The 25,409-nt window shown below is 33.4% G+C and overlaps 2 protein-coding genes across 2 annotated transcripts; both read left to right on the plus strand.

Moving 5' to 3' along the window:
• The first annotated feature begins 607 nt into the window (after nt 1–607).
• On the plus strand, nt 608–4,625 carry LOC122275655 (putative uncharacterized protein DDB_G0271606). Its single transcript, XM_043084798.1, has 7 exons — nt 608–2,001; nt 2,120–2,238; nt 2,473–2,979; nt 3,199–3,757; nt 3,844–3,982; nt 4,096–4,189; nt 4,290–4,625. Exons 1-7 carry the CDS (start codon nt 895–897, stop codon nt 4,405–4,407), a joined length of 2,643 nt encoding a protein of 880 aa, XP_042940732.1. The 5' UTR covers nt 608–894; the 3' UTR covers nt 4,408–4,625.
• Nucleotides 4,626–17,307: 12,682 nt separating this feature from the next.
• On the plus strand, nt 17,308–20,630 carry LOC122276731 (40S ribosomal protein S4-1). Its single transcript, XM_043086643.1, has 5 exons — nt 17,308–17,462; nt 18,502–18,579; nt 18,697–18,877; nt 19,464–19,561; nt 19,977–20,630. The coding sequence occupies exons 1-5, from the start codon at nt 17,460–17,462 to the stop codon at nt 20,409–20,411; spliced, it is 795 nt and encodes a 264-aa protein (XP_042942577.1). The 5' UTR covers nt 17,308–17,459; the 3' UTR covers nt 20,412–20,630.
• Nucleotides 20,631–25,409: the final 4,779 nt, after the last annotated feature.

The raw sequence follows: 25,409 nt of genomic DNA on the forward strand, positions 1-25,409 counted from the left end.
TGGGTGTAATCACTTTTGTTTTTTTTTAGACTCCTCTTTTTTTTCGTTTTCTTTTTTAGAAATGATATTTTCATTCTTAAGTGTGTAAGTTTGGCACACTCCTTTTGGAAAAAATGGGTAAATCTAAAATCCACATAAAAAATTATTTTTTTAAATATGGACCCTAATTTTTTATTATAAAGAAAGTGTATGCGATTTGCATACTCTAAAACTGTATTTAACATTACTCTCTTTTTTTTTTTTTTAGCTACAAACCATATATTGTGCTTGTGACCCCACATTCACAACATACCCAACCGCTCATACCCAACGTCTCTCCCCTAAACTCTTTCACTACTTCATTATCAAGACCTTCTCTGTTATTGCCCACTATAATAGATCCATGTGTACAGCGAAAATTTCTCTTGAGGCTGATAATTTGGTTTATTTCGTTGAAACTAACAGTCAAACTCCAATTTAGGCCTCAATCCTTGCAACGATCTCTCTCTCTCTCTCTCTCTCTCTCTCTCTCTCTCTCTCTCTCTCTCTCTCTCTCTCTCTCTCTCTCTCTCTGTGGGGGCGTTTGCATGGAGTTCTAAATATAGGTATATGCAATTGAGTATGAGCTATTCTTTAGTGGTTTATATTTTATATTTGCCTTGGACAGCTCCTCTGTTTTTGGGCAAGAGCGATTGGTTCTCCACTTCTCCTGCTCATTTCTGCTTTCTCTCTGTCTATCTATCTCTTTGTGCTTCTTTGGGATTTTCCGATTCTGAAAAGAGTGATCTTGCGGTGGCAAGGATCGTGATCCTGAGTTTGTTTCCAATCTATCTATTCCTTCTCGTATCTCTTCTTTTGGATTTATATGTGCTAAAAAGGATTTGATTGATTTTGAGAATCTGGATTCCAAGGAAAATGGCGTCCTCCCAAGTCGACGTCTCTTCCTCTCCGCCATTTGGTTGTGTTCTAAAGGATCACAATAGGCATGACAGACGTAGAGAAAGCAATGCCCATGCCACTTTCCAAAAAAGCCTCAAGAGCTTGGTTAGAGGTCATCTCCATTCCTGCATATCAATCTCTTCTGGTTGCTCTGAGTTCGACGAGAACTTGAAGAATCAAAACAATCATGTTGATTCTTGGGTCGGCAATGGAGATACCAAGAATCACCAAAGCCTTCGATTCATGAGTAATAATCTTAAGAACAATGATAGTCTAAGGAGTTCGCGAATTCTTGATCGATGGGCTGCCCAAAAAGCACGAGAAATGGTATCAACAATTGAAAAACAAAGCGAGGAGGCTGAGCTCTTGTCCCTATCGAATTCACCCACTGCTATATCATCAAGCACATCAAGTTCTAGGAGGGACGATTCTCCAGCTTCATCGGATAGTTCTGTAGGATCCTTGAATCTTGGCGCATCTTCCCTCGTTCGGATATGGGAGAAGAGGCTAAACCAACCCAACAGGACGAAATCAGGTTCTTCAGCCTCATCTACAGGGTCGACTCCCGGTTTCATCTGTAATGACAATGGTTCATCTATAGAACCATCATTAAGTGGAGAAGTAGGAGACTCTATTGATGAAAGATATGACGTTCCACGTAATCAGGACCCGTTTTCAGATTGGGAGTCGGATAGAACAGCTCCTAGTGACCCATCTTCTTCAACACAAGGCCAAAACTCAGATGTAGGAGAGAGTGAGGGGGTCAAAGTTGCGGATATAATTCAGAAACTGATATCTGCAAATCAAACACAGATTCCATTACATTCTTCTTGGAGCAGTGGAGAATATGATCACGGGCTGTCTAGCTTGCATGGATCGCCACATTCAGAGCATGAGCGTCATCCATTATGGGATAAAGTGGAGCATAGAGTTCTCCATAAGGTTATGATTTCACCTCGGATCAGAGGACGACAAGCATTCAAGGATTTGCTCATGCAATTACAGCGCGACAGGCATAGGGAACTAGACACATTGGTTGAGCGTCGAGCAGTTTCAGGATTCCCACAAAGAGGCCGCATTCAAGTAAAGCATTTAACTTTATCTATACGAAAATTCATTGTGATAAACATAATCCAGTAATAATTTCTTGCTTTTCCTTTGGAAACACATATCTTCAGCATAATATAATGCTTGTTTGCAGTCATTGATTCGGCTTCGAGCACTGCAACGCGAAGCGGCAATTCAAGATAAACGTTGCTCGCCATCACCATCATCTGAAATCATAATGCTATTTCAAGGATCTTCCATCACTCAACTAAGGTATGCTGCTTTTCCATTGTTGGATCAACATATGCAACTGATGAAAGTTTTTTGAGAACATTGTTCATTATTGATTAAGGATAATATATATTTGATTGAGGGTTTGAAGCATGTTGTCTATGGTGTATATGTGAAAAACAATAAGAACATAAACTTGATAGTATTTAAATTACGTTAATGGAATAAAATTACTTTGGTTGGCTTATGATGATACGAAACCCAAATCAAATGTAGGGACAGATTTAGAACAGGAACAGAGCAGCTTGCAACAACCCAAGTAACTAATACAAGAAGTCCTCGTCAGGAGATAGTGAACAACGCTGCTGATTTGGACAATTCTTTGGCCCCTACTCAGCCTAGCGACCACTCTAATAATCAGGAAGTTAGTATCACTGAGGAGCACAATATTCCACTCGAGGAACAGAATTCATTGCCACACGCAGGGGAAGATGTCCATGAAGAATCGAGTCGAAATTCAGAGGAGACATCGCAAGGAACAAGCTCAGAGGCTAGAAACATTGACTTAGAAGAAAGTGCAGATCCAACTACTCCCTTGAGATTTTGGGATGAGAATGAGAGAGCAGAAGACCTAGAGGGCAGCAGCCACGAGTATGTAGAAACCGATTATGACTGGATTGGTGACATCTCTCGGCCACAAAGTTACTGGGAAAGCTGTAGAAAAGCACGGTACCAGGAGGTGCTCAGCACAGACAATGGAGATATGCATCAGCTACTTGAAAGGTATACAAGCTTGCTTGTTTTCCTTCTTTATCTTTTCAACCACTACTTTATCTTGAAAGGAAAATGGAAAAGATGCATGTTAGGTACCATTGATCAAGATGTATAGGGATGTCCTTGTGATTAAGAAAACCGTTTTTCTCTGCTCTGCATTTAGAAGTTCAACTTATAGACTACATTTTCATGTTTCACAAATTTTAATTTTGAATTTTAACTATGCAGAAGAACAGTATCAAATTTTCTTGCTAGCGACTTAAGAGAGAGAATTGACAGATTGATGGTAGCTCGTTTAGAAACACAAACTCACGCAGAGGAAGAAGATGAGGATGGCAGCCAAGAGAGAATGGAACAATTAATGTCCTTCTTACAACGACGCAATCCATCCAACAGTCATCGAGAAGAAGACGAAGAAGAAGAACAACAACAAGAAGAAGAACAAGAACAAGAACAAGAACAAGAAATAGACGAAGAAGAAGATGAAGATGATGAAGAAGAAGAGGGTGGAGAAGAGGAGGAGGAGGTGGCGGAGGAAGACAGAGATGAGTCAGAGGAAGAAGAGGAGGAAAGTGTCATTAGCAGAGGTCATTATCTTGAAGGCGGTGGTTATTTTGATCAGTCCTCATCACTGCTTCAAGTGCCTTCGCCATCTCCACAATGGGCATGGACTTATCGGGATAATGAAGTTGGTGATCATTTTGAATCTCCATCCCAACATTTGTCATCTCAAACTGACTCTCAGAATACTCGGCAAACCCCTTCCTCCATAGATCGTAATTCAACAGTGAGTTTTACTATATTTTCCTATGAGTTATCTAAAGAAAAAGTTATTCCTTTTAGAGCAATAAAGTAATACTGACGAACTTACAGGAAATGGACCTCATATACAATTTGAGAGGCCATATGGAACAACTCTATCAAGAGATGTCTGAGCTAAGAAAATCAATAAAGAGTTGTATGGACATGCAAATGATAATGCAACAATCCATGAAGCAGGAGGTTCATTCAGGTTTGTGCTCAATATTCCTCTAAAAATATACTAGTTTTGATTAAATCCCTCGTTTTCCTAGTGATGTAAGAGCCAAAAAACAATAATGATAGTCTATGAAATTATTGTGACAGTTCGAGGGGAGGGAAAGAGGTCCTATGAGGGAGCACCAAAGACAGGCAATTGTTGTATTTGCTATGAAATGCAAGTCGACTCACTGTTGTATAGGTATATCATATCCTTTTCGTTTAGGATTTTGTCAGTATTAGTAATATTCATCATCTAATATTCATATGTGTATATATATATATATATATATATCTTGCAGATGCGGACATATGTGCACCTGTCTCAAGTGTGCTCATGAACTGCAATGGAGTAATGGAAAATGTCCAATATGTCGAGCTCCAATAATGGATGTCGTTCGAGCATACGTGGGTTCATAGACTTCTGGTAAACCATTTTTTGCTCCGTAGGACCTTCCTTAGTCCTACAATTCAACTTAGTAAAGCAAGAATTGGGAAGTCGAAATTCTTTTGTTTGATTTGTTTTCTCTTTGACAGTAGGTTATCCCATTCTAACATTGTTCAAGGTTTCTCTTTTTCAAAATGTACTCTCTTATGCTTTTTTTTTTTAAAGGGAAACCAGATTTGTGAGTCTTTATAATGTACAAATTACATGATTATATTCTCTCTCTCTCTCTCTCTCTCTCTCTCTCTCTCTCTCTCTCTCTCTCTCTCTCTCTCTCTCTCTCTCTCTCTCTCTCTCTCGCCAAAAAAACAAGCCTCCAAGTCCCATTTTAGCTGGGGGGGGCTTCCTCCTCCTTCTTACTCTCATTCTCGAATCTCTCCTTTCTCCTCATCCTCCTTCTTATTCCCTATTTTCTTAGTTTATTTTTTTTTCTTGTCGAAAAGATCTACAATTTTCTGACAAATCTCGAGAGACACGTTTGCATAAGAAGACTCTCAGGCTACTAATCATTTAGAGGTTAGTGGCAATTTTGTGAAAATCACTGAAAGTGGTCCTACGAGCCACCCCTTTCAACAACTTTTCTCACCACACACGTCGGATCACCAGAATCGTCACCACCAGATCTCTCAGATCTGACTTTTGTGGTTGAAATGAGAAAAACTTGTAGCTTTCACTACTATCATAGATTTTGACATCTACCGGAATTGATCCAAATTATAATCCGTCCTTTTTCGTTCTTGTTTAATTTTGTTTTCTTTATTGCATATATAGTTAAAATAAAAAAATAAAATAAAAAACGGAGTTTGTTTCTTAGACAATTTGTCCATACATGTTGAGTCCTCTCTTTCTATGAAAGATAAGGTTGAGTCATTATTTAGGCAGAATGTTGTCTCTTGGACATTTATCCGTAAAGAGTATCAGCAGTAATGAAGTCCGGACCAATCCAGTAATGTACTAATGGAACTCTAAATGGTTGTAAGATAAATTTTAAAATAAAAATCTTCCAAATTAAATCTTGTCATTGAAGTGATATTATATACCGGCTTGAAAATATAATAACTCAATGAAAAATAAGAAACCAATTTGAAGTGCACCTTTGGTTATGAAAATCCATGTCAAGTCAAGGCAATATTACGGACGACTACCATGCTAATAATGAGTCTTTTATTTAATTAATTTTATCCCTTTGTACTTGCAAATTTGGAGAAGACACACTCCACACTCCTTATAATATGTTAGACTGAAAGATATATATATATATATATATATATATGTATGTATGTATGTATAAATATGTGTTTAAATAGAAGTATAAAAATAATAAATCACATATCAATGTATAGTGTGGGGATGATAAATAGTATTCCTTAATAGATTTAGGATGGAGTTCTCCCTTGATTATTAATCGACATGTGTTAAACCCAAAAGATTTATTCCAAAATATATCCTCTCGTAAGTGGCTGCATGGTATTAATCTTCTTGTAAATTTCATGAATGATAAAAGCGATGTGGTACATGAATGTCTAGGCTTTCCATTGAAAAGGATAATATATACTGAAAAAAGCATAGGAAATCTTGTTTGTTGAATGCATGAAACCAAGTTCATATACCTGATCGATTATCTTCAGGGAAAGGAAAGAGACAAACCATGAAACATATCAATAGAAACGTTAACTTCAAACTCAAATGTCATTATCCACATTTAATTATAATAAATAGACAATTTTCCATTTTAATAAGTTTAATTTTTAATAAGTTTAACTTGGATTGTAAATGACGTGTCCCACCACCTAACGTGATTATAAACCTGTAATCTTTTATGTGGGTGGCACAAGGTGCCTATGACAACTATGATACCTAATTCAATAACAAATAATAGATTATAATTCAAGAGTGTAATCCGAGAGATTGAGAATTACCTATTACCTATATATATAGACATGAAAATATGTAAAAACCCATAAGATTATTGTTATAAATATATGAGATTCACGTTGTACTTAGCCATGAGGCTTATCCTTAAATTACTCTTATCGTCATATTGTAGATATCTATTATAAAGGATTTATCTCTCCTAATAACTAGGACGGCCAACTGACCTCTTAGGATAAGAAGTTTTGCTACATACAAACATAGTCGCGTACTAATCTGTGTACCAACACTGATTTATTCGTACTTAAAATTTAAATTAACATTGTTTTCAATAAAATCTATTTTCTGACCAATCACATCACATTAGTATACAGATTAGTACATAATTGTACGTGCAACTATACTTTTCCTAGGATGAGTATCCGCTAAGGGTATTGGGACGTCGTGTGCATTAAGGCTTCGATTGAGGGCCATGCCTATATTGGACCCAACTCCATGAATAATTATTATGTGGCTTTATAGGAATACATTTTATTGAATAATAATAATATAGGGCCGACTTTGGCAGCCTAAACAATAATGGTTGAATCGGATATACCAATTAATCACAATCAATAGCAAAAATTATATGTTGTATAGAATTCTAGGTCCCCACAAGCTGGTTAATGACCACTTCGCTTTCATTTGGCACTTGTTTGCATGGTAGATATAATGTCTGAAGGTTTTAATTATTTTCTCATTAATTACTTATCATTTAGACTTCAATATTGTTTCAAATATTGGACTTATTAGAATGTTATTGTAATGATTGAATAATTAATTTATTAAATTTTTTATTAATAAATAACATAAATAAAACATAAATTTCCTCAATGCATGTAAACAAATTACAACAAAATAAAAACAAAATATTCCTAGCGCTATAAAAACAAAAAATTTTTACTCCAAATTTATAAAAACAGAATAAAATAATCATTAATAAAATTACAACAGTATCGTGCCCACATTTTATTCTATTATTTATTTATATATTTTCTAATTAGCGGTAAATATATATATATATATATATATATATATATATATATATATAATGCGAAAGAAAAAAAATTTTGAGTTGCCAACAAATTGAGTCTCACTCGATTCAATGCCGGAGACATTTGTCTCCAGTTCGAGCAGGCTCTCAGTCACTTGAAACGCATCGTGAGTTTGTAATTGGGGAAGCAGATGGTTTTTGTCTTTTTAACTTTTTACTTTTTGAGGGAAAAGAGAAATAGAAAGAGAAAGTCGGAACAAAAAAATGTTACTGGTGAAATAGAGAGAAAAACGTCGTGGGTCCCACGAAGTCTCAAGTTGAAATGGTCTCAATGAAGACTTACATATGTTTGAATATTGGATGAAATCTAAAATTGAACTGCAATCAGATGCTTCTAACATCCAAACGAGCCCTTAAGCAATGAGTAAGACTAAAGGGTTGTTAGGAAGAGGACTCATCTCATCTCATCTCATTCTCAAACATCACTCAAACATAAATACTTTTTAAGTTTAAATATTTAACTTTTTCATATAATCATTACAATTTTTCCAAACAAAACAAAAAAAAATCAAGTTTTTTTAATTTCAAAATAAATATAATATTAAAAATTATATTCTAACAAGATTTAATTTTATAATATTTTTATTCAACTTGTTCTCTTTTTTTTTTTTTCAAAATCCAATAAAAATCATAACTCAAACTATTTCACTAATATTTATAAATTTCTCATATAATCTCATTAATCCTTAAGCATCTCCTAAGCCGAGACTTCTAAATTTGGTTAAGAACCATGACCTTTTTTCTCCTTACCCTCGTTCGTTTTTATGTTAATGATCATAAATTATTTCCCAAAGTTTTCTTAATTTGATATAGGGACCAAAATCCTTCTATATATCAAGCAAAAGTAAAACTAGCCATCAAGTTTAACATTATAGGCTCTTCAGTTTCCTCTAAAATCTAACATCATTTATAATTGAGTAATGCTACTCATCATCTATTTTCTTATCATCATCTGTCATTAGATAATAGAAAAATATTTATTATATTTTACTTGTAAGCTTATCATGGAATGATAAGAGGATGATGAGAAAAATAACAATGAATAGATTTTTTCTTTATAATTATATTGGTTCCAAATCTGCAAAATGTATTAGTTGGGAATACCAAGAAAAAAAAAAAAAGAGTTAAAAGAAAAATTACGAGACTCTACTTTTCAATTTTAACATTTGGGTCTCTAAAATTCTAGTTGAACAACTTGATCTTTTATTTGTGGCTCTATTTTATTTCTATATTAGTGGTAAATTTCACAAATCTTGCTAGAATAAAAAGAGTGAGTTAAAACTATTTCCACGTAATGTCAAGAGAATCATCATCTTCAAGAGTTACGATGAATAGGCATTTTTAACTTTTTTTAATATTCAATAGCATTTATGAATCCATTGGTTAATTGGAAAACTAATTAAAAACCTACATTGCTCAAACAAAGAAGACACTTATTGGAAAAACAAAAAGCTACTGATTTTAAAGAAATATAAGTCAAATAAATATAAATATATTATTTTTTATTTAATAAATCTAAAATTAAATAAAAACTAATATTTTAATTACATGTATTATTTAATTTTCATCTAACAATAACGCAATGGAGAGTGGATAACTGGATTTATATGACTGATTTAATTTAGTAATAATAAAATAGATAGTTGATGAGGTGGTTTTATAGAAACAACGTCTATCCATACTTTAAAAAAAATAATCAACACACCCACTACAATAGGTAAGGCTTTTTACGACCATTATTTGCAACCAAAAAAAAAAAAAAAATTCTTTGGACATGTGTTAGAGTAAAATTCCCGAAAGTAGCTTGGTCTGATTGGCTTTGGCATGCTGCAAAAATATTCGATGAGTATGTGGAAAGTTATGAACGTTTATCTTCATGAGGATGATCGGGTGAGACGACTGAGTATTCCATTGGTGTCTAGGTGTGAATGTTGTGAACAAGGAAGCTTAGAGGATCAGGATCATGTCCTCGCCATGGGCTCAGTTGTTATAGAAATCTGGCATAGAGCATCTGTTACTATGGGTTTTCCATTTGATCCTAAAAGACCGTGGAAAGATAAGGTGGAACTTTGGTTCTGTCGGGCAGCGAAGTCGGCACAAAAAGGCCATTTACTTGGTCTTATTCCAGCTATCTTGACTTGGTCTCTTTGGGTTTGGAGATATCGTTCACACATGGAAGGTAGCAGGGCTATATATATATATATATATTTGAGACCCTTGATTGATGAGTTAAAACATTTATAAAAAGTAGGTTTTATCACATACGATATCTTGCATAACCAATCATTCGTTTACATATAGCTTTATTATGGATTATTAACGACTTCCCTACATATGCAAACCTCTCTAGATGGAATACAAAAGGAAAATTGCATATCCAGTATGTAATATGGAGACGGGTTTAGAGTGGTTGACATATGGTTGAAAATTTTGTTATATGTATCATTGTCGATTCTTACTAACAGATGATAGTTGGTGACTAAATTTTGATTTGTTTGATGGTATGAAAGACTATGATATGGTCTTAGGGAGTTATCTGGATGTGATATAATAGAGCAACTCACGAAATTATATTCAGTACCATTTGACAAAGAATTGCAAAAAATAAAGTGTTCACCCCAAGAGTTGAATTGCACAAAGAAAAGTATATTTTTTAAGTATAATATTAGAAAACCTTAATTCTAGACACAACTTGAGCATTATGCACACTAAGAAGCATAGTTTTAATAATGTTTTAGGAACGGTTATGAATATTGAGGGTAAAACAAAAGATACTATCAAAACTCGAAAGAATTTGATGAGACTTGGCATAAAGAATGACCGTGGTACTTATTCTTTAATAAGACATACCTATTATACTTTGATGGGGGAAGCCTGGAGAAGTTTTTATGAATGGTTGAAATCAGTAAAATTTTCGGATGGACTTGTGTAATGGCCATGATTTTAAATTAAGGATTTTTAAATTATTTTAAATTAATAGTATCTTTATTATTATTAATTTTAATTGTTAATTTATTTCCTTAAAAAACTTCATATTTTCAGTCATGGTTTCCATTTCAATTACTCAGACACTTTGATTTTGAGACATTACAACGTAAAAGCCAAATGATTCAATTTATATTCCATATTCTAAGGGATTTCAGCAGAGCAGCAAATACCCTATATCCTTATTTTCTCTTTCTATTCTATAGCATCAACCAAATTTCCACTCAGTAAATTTTGCTACACTTATATTTTTAGTAATCTATATAATTTTTCTTTTTTTGTTTATGTTAGTTTAAACAACACAAAACAATTTCTTACTCCTCAAATCTCCTACGCCAAGCTACAGAAAATCATTTGCTTACTCTAATGCCATTGTTGTCTGTACGACCATCCAAATTTGTCCGTACTCGATATTCTTTTTCTCTAGCAATAAGCTTCAGCAACTTGCTCTCTCTTTCTTTCTATGTTCTTTTGATTTTCGGGTAAGCTCTCGCCGAGATGTCATTGCTCCACCATGTCTCAGTCTAACAAAAACCTAACATCTCCTTTGTTTTACAGAAGAGCACCTTCACCATCAATCTTACGCAAGCCACCATCCTTGGCATATCTGCCTTCTATCACGGTGAGCCCAAAAACTTTATGTCGCACAACTTTCTCTTTCTCAGTCTCCAACAGTTTTGTTTATTCATAAGAAATTATTTCATTTTTTGACTTTTGGTTTATACCTACTACATATTTGATATATTACAAATATGTCATTTCAACTCCTTTGTTGTGTAGCCCTCTAAAACATGTCAGAAAGTGATGCATTTTACTGGAGCATTTAAAAAACACATTTAAATTTTTTTCTCCTCCTCTAGTTGGCACATGCATGAAAATACTTGGTGTTTCTATTTCCATGCCGTTACCAACTCTTCTTTGTCCTCTGTCTCTATTTTAAATCTTCCTTCTCCAATAGTTGGCCCAGCTCCCCTTGGATCCTTTCAATCTCCTCAATGTTATGGCTTCCTTCTTCTATTTGCAACTTATGGATACTTGTTGTTATATATTTGATTTCTTTTTCCCTATCCTTTTTAGACTTCCTACTCCACCTAGTCAAAGCATCATTGCAACAGCTTAGAAGATCTTGCACTTTAGAGACTAGATCCAACATATTGATATTTCTCCAAGTACTCTCTCACACTCATCTTCAAGTGCCCAACTTGCTTCATATTTGGAACCTTTCTTCCCGTGTATTACTCTTTGCCTAAAGATACTCAAATATAACTTAATAGGTCTGTGGTAAGAACTTCTAGCAGTCAAAACCTCCAAAATTTTTTCTTTGTATATACCATACCACTGTATAGTAGCCATTACCCTGTTCAGACGTTTTTTAGTGAAACTTTGATCACCATGTTTGTTGCTCCAAGTGAGTTTATCCCCCTCCATCCAATACCATATAAATCACCTTCCTCCAAAGCTCCTATGAAATTTGACATCAAATTTTCCTTTCTCGGCCTCCTTCGTCCTTTCCATCATTTAAGACTATCTCATTAAAATCTCTCATTACACACCAGTCATGAGGAATGGCAGGTTTGAAAGAGGACAACAAACACTAAGCCTCCTTCCTTTTATTAACATTTGGTTGTCCATAGAAATATGTTAACAACCATCTAATATAAAGTTTTACCTTAACTCTTCTTTCCATAAAAGTGCTAAGCCTCCCTCTTCCTATTGGGTCCACCACAAAACAATTTTCATATCTCATCTTGGACTATCCCTGCATTTGTTTTCTACTACCTATACAACCTCGAGGTCTATGGATGAATCTACCACATGCAAAACAGATACGTGGCAACTTTTCATACTTTAGAGGAACTCACTATCGATGTCCTTACACTATATATAATTGTTCTACCTCTTGCAATTGCCCTTGTCAAATTCTGGACAATCTGAACCCCAAGAAAATTTTTCCAACTACATACATCCTCTTGAACGTCCACATTTGTCACCCTACCAATGGTACAACCAATCTGTTACTTATAGTCTTGCGTCATACAAGCCAATAATAAGTTGTACATTTTAACCCAAAAGATCTCCCGCTCAAAACTCGTCTTTTGTAGTTGAGTAAAACCATCAAATAGGTTAAGGATAAATAAATTGCTATCAAACAACTGTGGTTTCCCGTCTCATACTCTCTGTTTATCAGCTTGGTTTGCAAAGGTAATCACAACAATATTTCTTCTCATCTCCTGAAATGATGTTTGCTTGCTTACTCTCTATACCTTTGCCATAGTAGATTCAATAATCTCCTTTCCAATTTTCTTTTCAGTTAACATCTTTCCTACCAAGCTCCTATCACCCTTTTGTTTCACCTCATCCGAAATACCTTCATCCACCTGGATGATCGAATGCTCTTCTTTCATCAACTGTAAATTGTCTCACTTATCTTCTAGTTCATCCAACCTACCACCACAGTCAGCCGTAGTGACTGACGATCGCAACTCTCCCTCACCCAAATGGAATAAGGAATAACCATTTTACTTCATTTCAAACTTCTCTAGAAAGACGATAGAGAGAACTTTGTAGTGGTAAGAAGTTTGTTTTCACGTTTGAACACTACAATTTTATTATTGTTGGGTTGTAATATTAGTATTTCTCAATATGATTATGTTTTTATTACTAGGATTGCAATTATGAACATATGCTTATATTTATTATTATATTGTTTATAATATTGGTTTATTATAGCTTAAAATTTGAAAAATATTGATATTTTTTGTTAGTTGGTAGTTTTCTTGTTTTTTTAGATATTGTAGTTATTAATAAATATGAATTTTAACTTTTATGTAAAATTATATTAATTAGGTCAAATTGATTATGTGTGTTAGTTCAACTCATTTAAATAAAATGGGTTGAAATGAGTTGTGTCGTATTCAACTATTTCTAATTAATTATTAAATGGTTCAAAACAGGCCGGCAACATGATATAACCCGTTATTTAAATGGGTCGGTTAAGGTTTGAAGATTTGACTCGTTAAATTTAACGGGTCAAATTCAAGTTAATTCATATAGTAGAATGTCCATTACTTGATACGATACAAATACGTCATGCAACTCGCAAACTTTCTCCCTAAACATATTATTATTGGGCTATGTCACCTTTCAAGCCCCAATAATAACATATCTAAAAAAGTTTCTAAATAGAAAAGTAATTTAATAGGACTTACCACTTTTATAAGAACCTATAAAAGTTTTCTCAATAATTTCATAAAATTTTAAGAAAATCTTTTCAAAATTTCCAGAATTCTTAACATTTTCAAAAGAAAATAACTTATAACCGGTGGCTCCTATAAGCGGTGAAAATCGGAAACCAATGGCAACGTGCCACGTAAGATGTTGATGAAGACTTTACCTCCTCTCCAGCACAGGGTATCTATTCCCTCCTCTTTCTCTGCTCTATCACTCTCTCTCCTTCACGAAAACCATTCAAAAACAACCCAGAAAATCTCAGATTTTTTTCATCAAACCTTGTTAAACTCAAGAAGATGCTATTCTGCAATTGATTTAGACCTAAATAGATTAAACATTCAAAAAATAAAAGTAAAAACCAATGCAAACAAAAACACAGATTTTTCATTCTAGATTACACAGATTTCATCATGATGAAGATTGTGGTTCGTTGTTGTGCGAAAAGTGAAAAATCTAAGCTGAAAACCATCTTTCTCATGCCAAAACTTCTGTCGTCCTTGCGAGAGCCCCTGAGAATTCTTGTCTTCGGTCGTCGTCGTGGGCGAAGGATTTTCTGGGTTGCGGTCATCATCTCTTCGTCCTCTTTGATAGCCATTGTCGATCTCAGAATGATTCCAGTTATATGCTTTTATGCTTCATGTCCAGGTCCTCACACTCTAGGTTTACTCCATTTTCTCTCTCATATCTCCTCCTGGTTTTTCTCCTTTACGGGTCTTTATTCTTGCACATTGCTGCTTTGTGTTTAACACAGAACAACCAAGCAGTATCTAATTCTAGCTCTCTGTTTTATTTCTCAGCCAGCCCTTTCCTCACCACGAAACTATCTGTCCAGCAACCCAAGCATGCATGCCCACTGCATCTCCAACTTTTACAACAAACTTCTCCTTTGAGTCCAGCCGTAGCACCCCGTAGGCATCAATGCTGACCTTCAACACCATGCTCCTGCCCGTCACCTCTAGGCCGTAGAACCCATATCCTCAATTTCTGAAACCAACCACTGTCCCTCCACGCCAACAACCACCCATCACCCTTAAGCTAACTGCACAAGAAAATCTACACTCTGTTTTTAAGCACCGAAACATAGGATTTAGTTCCATTGGGAGCACCTCAGCCATCCATACTCAGCCATAGCCACCGTGTAAGAGAGATCAACCAAGAACAAGCTGATCATGCCCAGATCAGTTCGGCATTTCCTCGACCCAGACCCGACGTAGGAAGAGGGATGGTGAGAGGGATGATTTCGGGTTCATTTTGATGGGTTTGGGTTAGAGTTTACGTGAAGGAGGAAGGAGAGACTCGTGAAGGAGAGTTATGGAGAGAGAGAGAGAGAGAGAGAGAGAGAGAGAGAGAGAGAGAGAGAGAGAGAGAGATTTCTGTAGAACAAACTCATTGGGAGAGAGAGAGAGTGCAGCGAAAGGGGGAGTCGGGGGAAAGATCCCCTGCAGCGCAATCTCTATACGTGTCTTCCTCAACTTCTTACGTGGCAACTTCTTATTGGTCTCCGATTTTCTTCCCTTACGGGTGACACCGACTCGAAGCGGTTCTGTTTTCAAAACTTCTCATAATTTCATTTTCAGACAATGCATACATCACTCAAATACAAAACATTTTTTTAATTTCAAAATTTTCATCTAATCATTATCCATTTATCACTCAAACATAAAATTAATATTCAAATGTTTAAATTTTTTAATATTTTTATTCAATTTTTCCTTACTCATTTTTCAAAACCTAATAAAATATTTTCATTCAAATTATTTAACTACTATTTATAAAATTTTGAAATATTCCAAATGTCAAACATTCCCTAGACATCCCTCTTATAGTTCTTTGGAGGAGTATATTTTGGCTTTGAGAAATACTTTAACTATAAAGGGATTATAAAAAAATAAACCCACAAATTGATGTGACTTAATACGGTATGTGAGATTGTAAAATTACTTTTACTGTAAAGTATATTTAACGGATCACATGAAGTCATGTTAGTTTGTAGGTTATTTTTATATAATTTATTTATATCTGTAACACTTTTTCTTGAGTTTTAATGTTTTAAAGAAAAGATGGTTTCCTACTCAACTAGTTGATTTTTCTTTTTTCTTTTTGAATCAAGCATATATATATATATATATCATTAACATAAGAAAAACAAAATACATGAAGAGGGGGTAGTGTTCTCCAACAAGCACCCATTACAACAACTATAGTGCAAACGTGAAAAAAAGATCGGGTTTTGGGACAAAAAACTTTGTCCCCACCCATACCCTGCAAAGAGGACACCATCTTAAATGACTGCTTTTACAGTTCGCACAGCTGCAGCTGTGATACCACCACTAGAGTCGGTGGATGTTAAAAGTGCACTACAATTTATTGTCCTGAAATATTTTTTGAAAAGACTCATATTTCCTATCTCAAGATTAATGGTCCTATCTCAAGATTAATGGTTAGGGAAATTGGAAACATAATAAGAAAATCGACACCAAATGGCTTGGATTGCGGCTCATCGAGTTCGCTTATGACGGCATGTGGAAACCATGTTCTAGTGATTGTGAGATAGGGTGGGTAAAATCTAAAAGATCTTGAGGTGAAGAAACTACTGATATGACACGTGTAGCCGTCGGACGCATTTTGGCGTGACGATGCGTGGTAGTCATGCAGGAAACAAGCCACGTGTAAGGATCATGCGCTAAGATTTTAGCCAAGGTTCCACTTCATCTCAGTAGATTGGTGGCTAGGCGGTTGCGTGGTGAGGCGCACATAGGTGGTCGGTCTTTGGAATGATCTAGCCAAAATCGAGCCGGTGGAAAGGAATGATTAAAAATAATAATAGAAAAACTTATGAATAGATAGATACTAAAAGAGAATTGGAGAAGAGGAACTTTTTGGTTTATGTTTCTAGAATGGAAAGCGATCCATCATTTAGACGATTTTTCTTATTCTCACATAGCCGATCATTTTTGGCAAAAGTAGACATTTTTTCAATCCCAAATTATCATATATTTTCATTTTGCACCCTAAACTACTGATATTTCAGTTTACAACCTAAATTATTTATATTTCTTAATTTGTGCCCTCGGTTAAAATGGTATGATTCTTATCATTAAGACAGAACGAAAATTTGATCAATACATAATAATCTTAATAGTCAAATGGTAATCAAGTCGTGCACAAGTTATAAAATATGATAGTTGAGGGTGAAAATTAAAACTCATAAAAATTTAGAGCGTGGAGCAAACAACAAGCGATGGTTTGTAGATGAAAAATGTGATTCCTAGTTCTTTTTTCATATACTCTTTTCCTTTTAGAACATGAAAATATCACTATGACCACCTTATTAAAATATATACATAGATATATATATATATATATATATATATAAATATTTAATGATATAAGAAATATTTAATAATATAAAAATATTTACACAAAAAAAATATAAAGAAATTATGAACATCATTAAAAAAAAATTTAAATAATTCAAAAATATTTTTTAATAAACGACTAATTTTAATTTTTACCCTTTTTCTTCCTTTAACAACCCATAAAAAAGCAATAAATTTTATAAAAGTCCCTTTATTATATTAAATTCGAGAGCATTTTCATTCACACGTACAGTACACAGATGCAAGTCCACTGGATACCACATTGAGTGGGCCTGCTTGGGTAAGCCCAACTCGAACGCTTTGATCCAAACACTTTCCATTAGGTTAGGGTTTCCTCACAAGTCACAATAGCGCTTATATGCTGCTACGCCTCTTTCTTATTCCAAGGTTGGCTTTTCAGTGACGGAGAGAATAGAGAGAGAGAGAGCAGTGGAGGCGGCGGATTTGCTACTACTTTCCCCACAAAATGGTTTGCAAATCACTCTTCTTCTTCTTATTCGTCTTCTTCTTGTTGCTGTAGTTTGTGGTTTGTGGCAATTCGAAATGGCCACGTTATCCCTTTTTTTTTTATCCTTCGGTCTCAATAACTTCATATGGGATACCCTGTTTTTGTGCTAGTTACAATAAAATCAGGCACTGGCATGTACTTGGAAAACTTTGTTGCGCAAGTAGCACCTGCTGGGTCATGTGCATTGAATCTAAGAAAGATTTGTTTCTGCTATATTCAATTGGATTGATTAAAGATAAAAGTTCATTTTTCTTTATAGGTTCTTATTTTTTGATGGATATATTACATCTTGACCCTCCGTCCCTAATTTTAGTTGATCCAAACTTAATGTTTGCGGAATATGTAAATCTCAAAAGTTCAAACCACAAATGGGCAGTGTTGTGGCTAAAATGTGAACTTTCTCCCTGTTTGCGAAATTTCAAAAGATTTATTATTAAGTTTGGTGACAATAGAGTACGTTATAAAATGTCCCAAACACCATTATTGAAACATTGGAACCTGTCTACAGCCAGAAGTTTAAATTTTATCAACTATCTTTCTTTTTTTGATAGGTGAAATTCATCAACTATATAAATCTCCAGACAAAATCACTTAATTTCCACAACTCACTAATTGCAGCCCTCAAGTTATTTCTATGGGAACAAATAAAAATTGTTTAATGTTGATTGTGAACGCATTTGATAATAGAATTACTTTTCCTTTACCTGGGGATTTATCTGTTTTATAATACTTAATCTTTAGAAGTCATCTAACTCATTGGGTCTGGGAGAAAGCATAGACAAATAATTTAGCATTTGATATATGATTGTCTTGTAAGCGGGTATCGTTATTTGCCTATATGGCTGTGTGTGTTGCCCAACCATAAATTCAGAAAAAATAGTGTGGCCTTGTAGTGAGACATGTAAGCATATTGGGTGGATTGCCTTGCTGAAATATGCTGTATTTATTTGGTTGTCTAACTCAATCCATTTTTCTCCGTGTGTGTGTGTGTCTATAACAGGCTAGAGGGTTGAAGAAGCATTTGAAGAGGCTCAATGCTCCTAAGCATTGGATGCTGGACAAACTTGGTGGTGCATTTGTAAGTAAAACTTTGTACCTGGTTTCCCCTCGACTGATTTTTTCCCTTTTGTCTTCTCTCTCATTTGCATATATTTGGCGTTGGTCTTTTTTAATCATTATATTCTTTCTTTTCTAGGCTCCAAAGCCTTCATCTGGACCTCACAAATCCAGGGAATGCCTGCCTTTGATCCTTATCTTGCGTAACCGTTTGAAATATGCTCTCACATACCGTGAGGTCATTTCCATATTGATGCAACGACATGTTCAGGTTGATGGCAAGGTTAGGACAGATAAGACATATCCTGCAGGTTTCATGGGTATGCCCATCATAACCTTATCTGAACTATTACATTCATTTTTCTATCAATTTAGCACGTTAATTTTTCATGTACTTATTGAAAATTAATTTTTCATGGGGGGAATGGTCACAAGCCCAGAAGTTGGGATGATGTAAATGCCTATGTTCATATTCTCTTGAGATTTGTAGCTATATTTATCAGTAGATGCTATTACCACTAGGCTAAAGGCATCTACAGCATGCAGTTACTAATTGGTAGATGCCGTGTAAGAGAATGTTCAAAATATATTTATACATATAAACACATTTTGCAATAGCATTTTATTTGGGTCTTCAGTCTCGTGTGTACTATGTGTTGCGCCACTCTTGGGAGACCAAAAGGTATCATGCAAATTTACCATGACTTGACCAATCTGATTGGTGAGTGGCTGAATTTATGTTCAGAAAAGGGGGAAAAAGTGGCTTGATTCACAATGTGGTATTGAGGGTTATCATTGTTTCATTCCAACTTTAGTTGTTCGATATTTTTTTGTTTTTAGAATTATCTTCTCTGATGTTATTCAGGAATGTAATTATTTTTCTTACATTCTGCCTTTCTCTGGCAGATGTTGTTTCAATCCCTAAAACCAATGAGAATTTCCGCCTCCTCTATGACACTAAGGGCCGTTTCCGTCTGCACTCCGTCAGAGATGATGAGGCAAAGGTTATTTTCTTCAGTCACTCAAATAAATTCTCGAGATTATCATTTGCTGCTGAGGAAATTAATCTAGATCTATAACAGATATAACAACAAATGGAAGTTGCATGATTCAGTGGGAATAAATATCATACTGTTGTATGTAATAGATGAAAGTAATGTGTGAAACATCATCTGCCCAACCATTTTGCTTCCCAAAATTGTTTATAACTGTACAGCATTTAACTTTGCGTAGGTAAAGGATATCAGGTATTTGTTTCAGATATTTTCGGAGATCACATGGTTTATGTGAAATAATAACCAGTCTTTTGGGGACGATCAACATGTTTGTACTTATTTGTTCAATTTATTTTTGGGGGTGAAGATGGGGTCAAACGTTTCCTGTTAGGTTTATTCTGATCTGAAAGCATCTACTCTGCAGTTTAAGCTCTGCAAAGTCAGGTCTGTGCAGTTTGGGCAAAAAGGCATCCCATATCTGAACACCTATGATGGGCGAACCATCCGCTACCCAGACCCTATCATCAAGGCCAATGACACCATCAAGCTTGACTTGGAGAGCAACAAGATTGCTGACTTCATCAAGTTTGATGTGGGGAATGTGGTCATGGTGACTGGTGGAAGGAACAGGGGCCGTGTTGGTGTAATAAAGAGCAGAGAGAAGCAGAAGGGAAGCTTCGAGACAATTCACGTCCAGGATGCCACGGGTCATGAATTCGCAACTCGTTTGAGCAATGTGTATACCATTGGCAAGGGGACGAAGCCGTGGGTATCCCTTCCCAAGGGTAAGGGAATCAAACTGTCCATCATTGAAGAAGCCAGGAAGAGGCTTGCTGCCCAAGGTGCAACCACAGCTTAAATTTGATACGGTTGAAATAACGTTGAAATTGTTATTTTCATGATAGTCCGGACCACTTAGCTTCATTTTTCATGCTCTAATTATGTTCCCCCGTTTATCATGTTTGATACCTATTATTTAGTTTCTAAGATTTCTATCTTGAACATTGGTTGACACACTTCTTTATGTTTGTCTGCCTTGGTTTTGGTTTTCTATAAAAGCTTTTAAGTTGGGTGTTCATTTGATTTAGTTGGTAATGTAAAAAGTTAATTTGATATTTGGATGATCCAAGTCATGAAAGCCTTGCAGGTTTTGCCATCTCCTGCAGAAGTAGGGTCTGGCCATGAGTGAGAATAGTAGGAATTGCTCTGACAATATACACCCAAATTCACTCTGTGCCTCGTGTATTTTAGCCTCAGCTCTACTGGCATGCATGTTGATACAGATCACAAGTAGCACATAATTATATTTTTACTGGAGTGTTAATCCTATCCAATTTTATTTTAAAATAATTACGATATCTGCACTGAAACAATAAACTACTTAAACAAGCATGCTGTAATTATCTTTCATATGTTCCAAAGAGTGGCAAATCGTGTTTTCAGCTTACATCGTGTCAACTCATGAATATTTAATTATATAAGTCAATTTGAACCTAACCTTAAATATATCAAATTTTCAAATCTTAATTCAACCACAAGTTGTATCATCACTCTTTTTGACCGATAATTAGTTATAAATATGTTAGCATGACATGATTTATTTAAACTTGTTTTTAAATCATTTGACTTGATTAAGTGCATAATATAACTTATTGCTTTAGTGCTTATAAGTTAAATAATAAGTTTTATACTTTAAAAGCTGTTAACTGTTTATCAAACAGGTATTTAAAAAAAAATTGAAGTTATATTAATTTTTTAAAAATATACTGCATGAACTTTTCGGCAAAATCTTCAATTTGGTATTTTTAAAAATAAAATAAAATTTTAACTTTTTTAGATAATTAAAACACTTTTTATAAATTTATCAACTTTATCATTTTTTTCTTTAAAAGTGCTTTTAAACCTTTAAAAGTATTTTTTAAACTTTCAAATTTAATCCCACGGGTTTTAAAATAATTTTACATAAAAGATAATATATATATTTATTAATAATCATAATATCTTAAAAATATATGTATTAATATATTTTAAATCTTAATAAAATCAATATTACAAACTATATAATAATAAAATATAAAAAAAGGTCTAAAATTACAATATCAATAAACAAACATAAACATATTAAGAAATATTAATATTACAATTTAATAATAATATAATTTTAATTTTAAAATTAAAATGAGTTGATTTTATATTTAAATAGATTAATTTATAAATTATATTTTAACGAGTTAATTCATTTTAATTCGAATTCGTTAATATTAAATTTAAATTTAATTTCATGTCGAGTTTTTATAAAGTTCACAAATCATGTCAGTCAGATATTACTAACCTTTTAGTTCCCACCACAGAAATTAAAATTACATAACCTAGAAGAAGCACACGCGGGGGCAGCGGCACCGTTTATGCTGCCGCCTCCACAGTGTGAAGTATCCCCGCACAGAACAGAACAAAAGGTCAAAACAATTGCGACAAACATAGCGGAATAGACGTTGCTCGAATTACAAGAAGCAAGCTGTCACTTCATACGTGATTATACAATCTTAACTCTTACGCACGATGGAGTTGTTGGGTGGGAATGATTGATTTCGATTCGATCGAAAATAACTTTGAATTAATTAAAATGAGTTTATTTATAACACGCGATTATTAAATTAATTAATTCGTTTTATAAATATTTAATTTTGTCTTTTTAATTGTTGAGAATATTGTTTTTTTAAGTGACCTGTTGATCTCCTATTGGATGTGTCAACATCTTATTTACACCACATCCACTTTTAAGATTCTCTCTTTAACATATCAAACTATTACTTTTTTTTTTTTAATATCTAATTTATAAACTTTAGATATTGATAATATTTTATTATGATTTATATAGTTATTTTTATATTACATATAAAACTTATATTAATTCGATTAAAAAATAAATATACCAATTTAGTCCAAGTCATTTATATTAAACGGATTAAAACAGATTAAACGAATCGTATCTAGATTAATTCAATAAAAATTAATTATTAAATAAATTAAGTGAGTTATGTCTTGTTATCACCAATTATTTATATAATTTGTATTAAGATTTTAAGATTTAATCATTTAATTAAATATTAATTCATATAAATTAATATTTATGACTTGATAGATTGATTTAACGTCTTAAAAGGACTTATCACACTTACATTTTCACTTCTAACCGATTGATACTTATCCGAGGAAGCTTAACAGCATCCCATAAAATATCTCATAACTTTGCATAGGGTGAATTATAATTTATAAGGATTGTTCTTTAAAAAGCAGACATTTTTTCCTTCTTTCTTGCGTCGGTCCCATTCAATTATGGTAGCATGCATACGTGGTCATGGTATAGCATGAGCTGGACCTAAACATCATTATTTCAATAATAAATACTAGTATGACCACTCTTTTGTAAATGCTACATAAAGTGGTTGAGGCATACTTAAAACTTTAGCTTAGGGACAGCCTATATTAATCAGCAGCGTCCTTAATCTTATCCTATTTTCACTTATGTGCCCCAAAATATTGTACATTTTTGTCCAAATTAAATGCTGATCTTTGACACTATACCAAAACTTGAGATTGAAAATGTCAGTCTAATAACATATGACTCGATTATCTAAATAAAAAATCTGAGTTCGAAATCCTCTAACATCTTTGTCGAAAAAATAAAAGGCAACTTTGGATGAGTTTAATTTTATTATGACAATGGATGAAAATAAGATCACTATAGACAATGTATGAAAAATAGGTTTTTATTAGAATGAAACCTCCAAGGATAAAAAATTCAGGACCAAATGAATACGTAACACCAAACCATTTTACACTACCTTTTTTAGTGGGATTGAACTTGTCCTCCCAACATATTTATTTATTTTAGTAACGTTTAAACTTATAAATTAATATAATTTAAGATGATATGTTAGATTATAAAAAAAAAAAATTATTGTTAAAATAGATTTATCATCTCGTATGAAAATATATCAATTTGCATTTACTTTTATAAGATTATTTTGTAAATATAGTACCTTTTTTTTTTTTTTCTCATTATGAGGTTCTAAAGTTACACTAAATATCTCTTAGCCATCTCTTTCAAAAATAAAATAAAAAATAAAATGCCGGTATGAGTAGTGCTACATGTATTTATAATTTTACTTACAATACTTATTTTGTTAGTTTTTTTTTTTTTTATGAAATTTAGATTTTGAATTTAAAATTTGATAATTTTCAGCATATCAATAACTGACATGTAAAAAACTAAATTTTTTTTAAGTGCATTTAACATTTTTGTATAGGTATATAAAGAAAAACGAGTAATTATCATATTTTAATATTAGTCATATGTAATTTTTCATGTATTTTGAAGAAATATGTGGTTTCACATTTATATTTGCAGATTAATAATACATTTATAAAAGAATTATATAAAAATAATACTATAAACTGATATGATTTTATTTGATCCGTTAAATTAATTTTATAATAAAAAATAATTTTATAATCTAAAAAATTACATCAAAATACGTTACTTTATAAAATTATTTTTATATAATATCTATATAATTACAGTATTTCTCATATTTGTATGCTCCCAAAAGGTTATTACTATATAATTATTGCACACTTTTTTTTTTTTAAGAAAATAGTATAATAGTAATGATTAGCAAGTCGTTTGATATTTCCTTGGTAAATATATTTCGGTGGATTTAAAAATGTCCAGAATGGGTAGTCAATTCAATTCTGTTCGATTGAAACATGTGAGTCTTAGCAGGGGTCCAGGTGGGGGCACAACTGAACACGCGTCGCACCGATATTGAATATAATTATTTTTTAATAAAAAGAAGGGTTCCACCGGCCTTGTCGTTTTACTTTGTTTGTGGGCAAAGGCTTACCGGGCGGTTGGAGTCTGGACAGCCAGACAGACAGACAGACGTACCTGACTTAGGCCACGTATCGCCAGTATTACTATTTGCATTCATGCCCTCCCTTACCCCCCAATCTTTTACGGAAAACTCCCAAAGGACCCGATATTCTCAGTTCTGGCAGCACTTTTATTTAAAAATTCAGATAATGGGATGGGATATTTCGGCCGTCGCCGGTCGGCTTACGTTGCTTTCCATAACATTGAACGATGTAAGGTAGGTACTGAGGGTCATCATAGCAATGAATTGTTTGAAAACGGAAGAGATCAAGACTCAAGAGACTTCCCTTTGGCGTGAACTTTGACACGGCTTTTTCTGTCTAAAAGCAGTCTGCAGTCACTTTTGACATTATTTTAATCAATAATTTATGCTAATTATTGCCTTTTCCTGTTAATCTCTCTTTAATTCTTTTTTAATATTTTATTTTTATTATTTTTATACAATAAAGAGAGTTTTAAATTCAAAATTTTCATTTAAAAAATCAGATTATCAGACTCTTCTTTAAAAATATATGCGTTTTAAAAAAATATTTGCTTAAAATGTAAACAAGTCACTTGGTTTTACCACGAGATCAGAATATATATATATAAATGAAAAAATAAAAATATTTTCTTTTTTTATAACAAGTTTTTATATCGATAAACTATTTGTAAAGCTTCAATTATATAAATTTTTTATAATTATTTTAAAAATGGACATTATATAAAAATATTATATGGTTTTAATAAATTTTTTTTTATATAAAAAATGTAAATTACTTTATGCTATTTTGTTTTGTTTTTTTTCTCATAAATTATAACCCCAAACTAAAAAGATAAAACATGGTAAATTAGGCTCGAGAATTTGACAAATCACAATGCACCACGACGGGGATTAGGATTTACTTTGTCCTTTACGACCCCAGTTCGTATAACACAAAA

The sequence above is a fragment of the Carya illinoinensis genome, chromosome 9, assembly GCF_018687715.1.
Source record: "Carya illinoinensis cultivar Pawnee chromosome 9, C.illinoinensisPawnee_v1, whole genome shotgun sequence".
Lineage (NCBI taxonomy): Eukaryota > Viridiplantae > Streptophyta > Magnoliopsida > Fagales > Juglandaceae > Carya > Carya illinoinensis.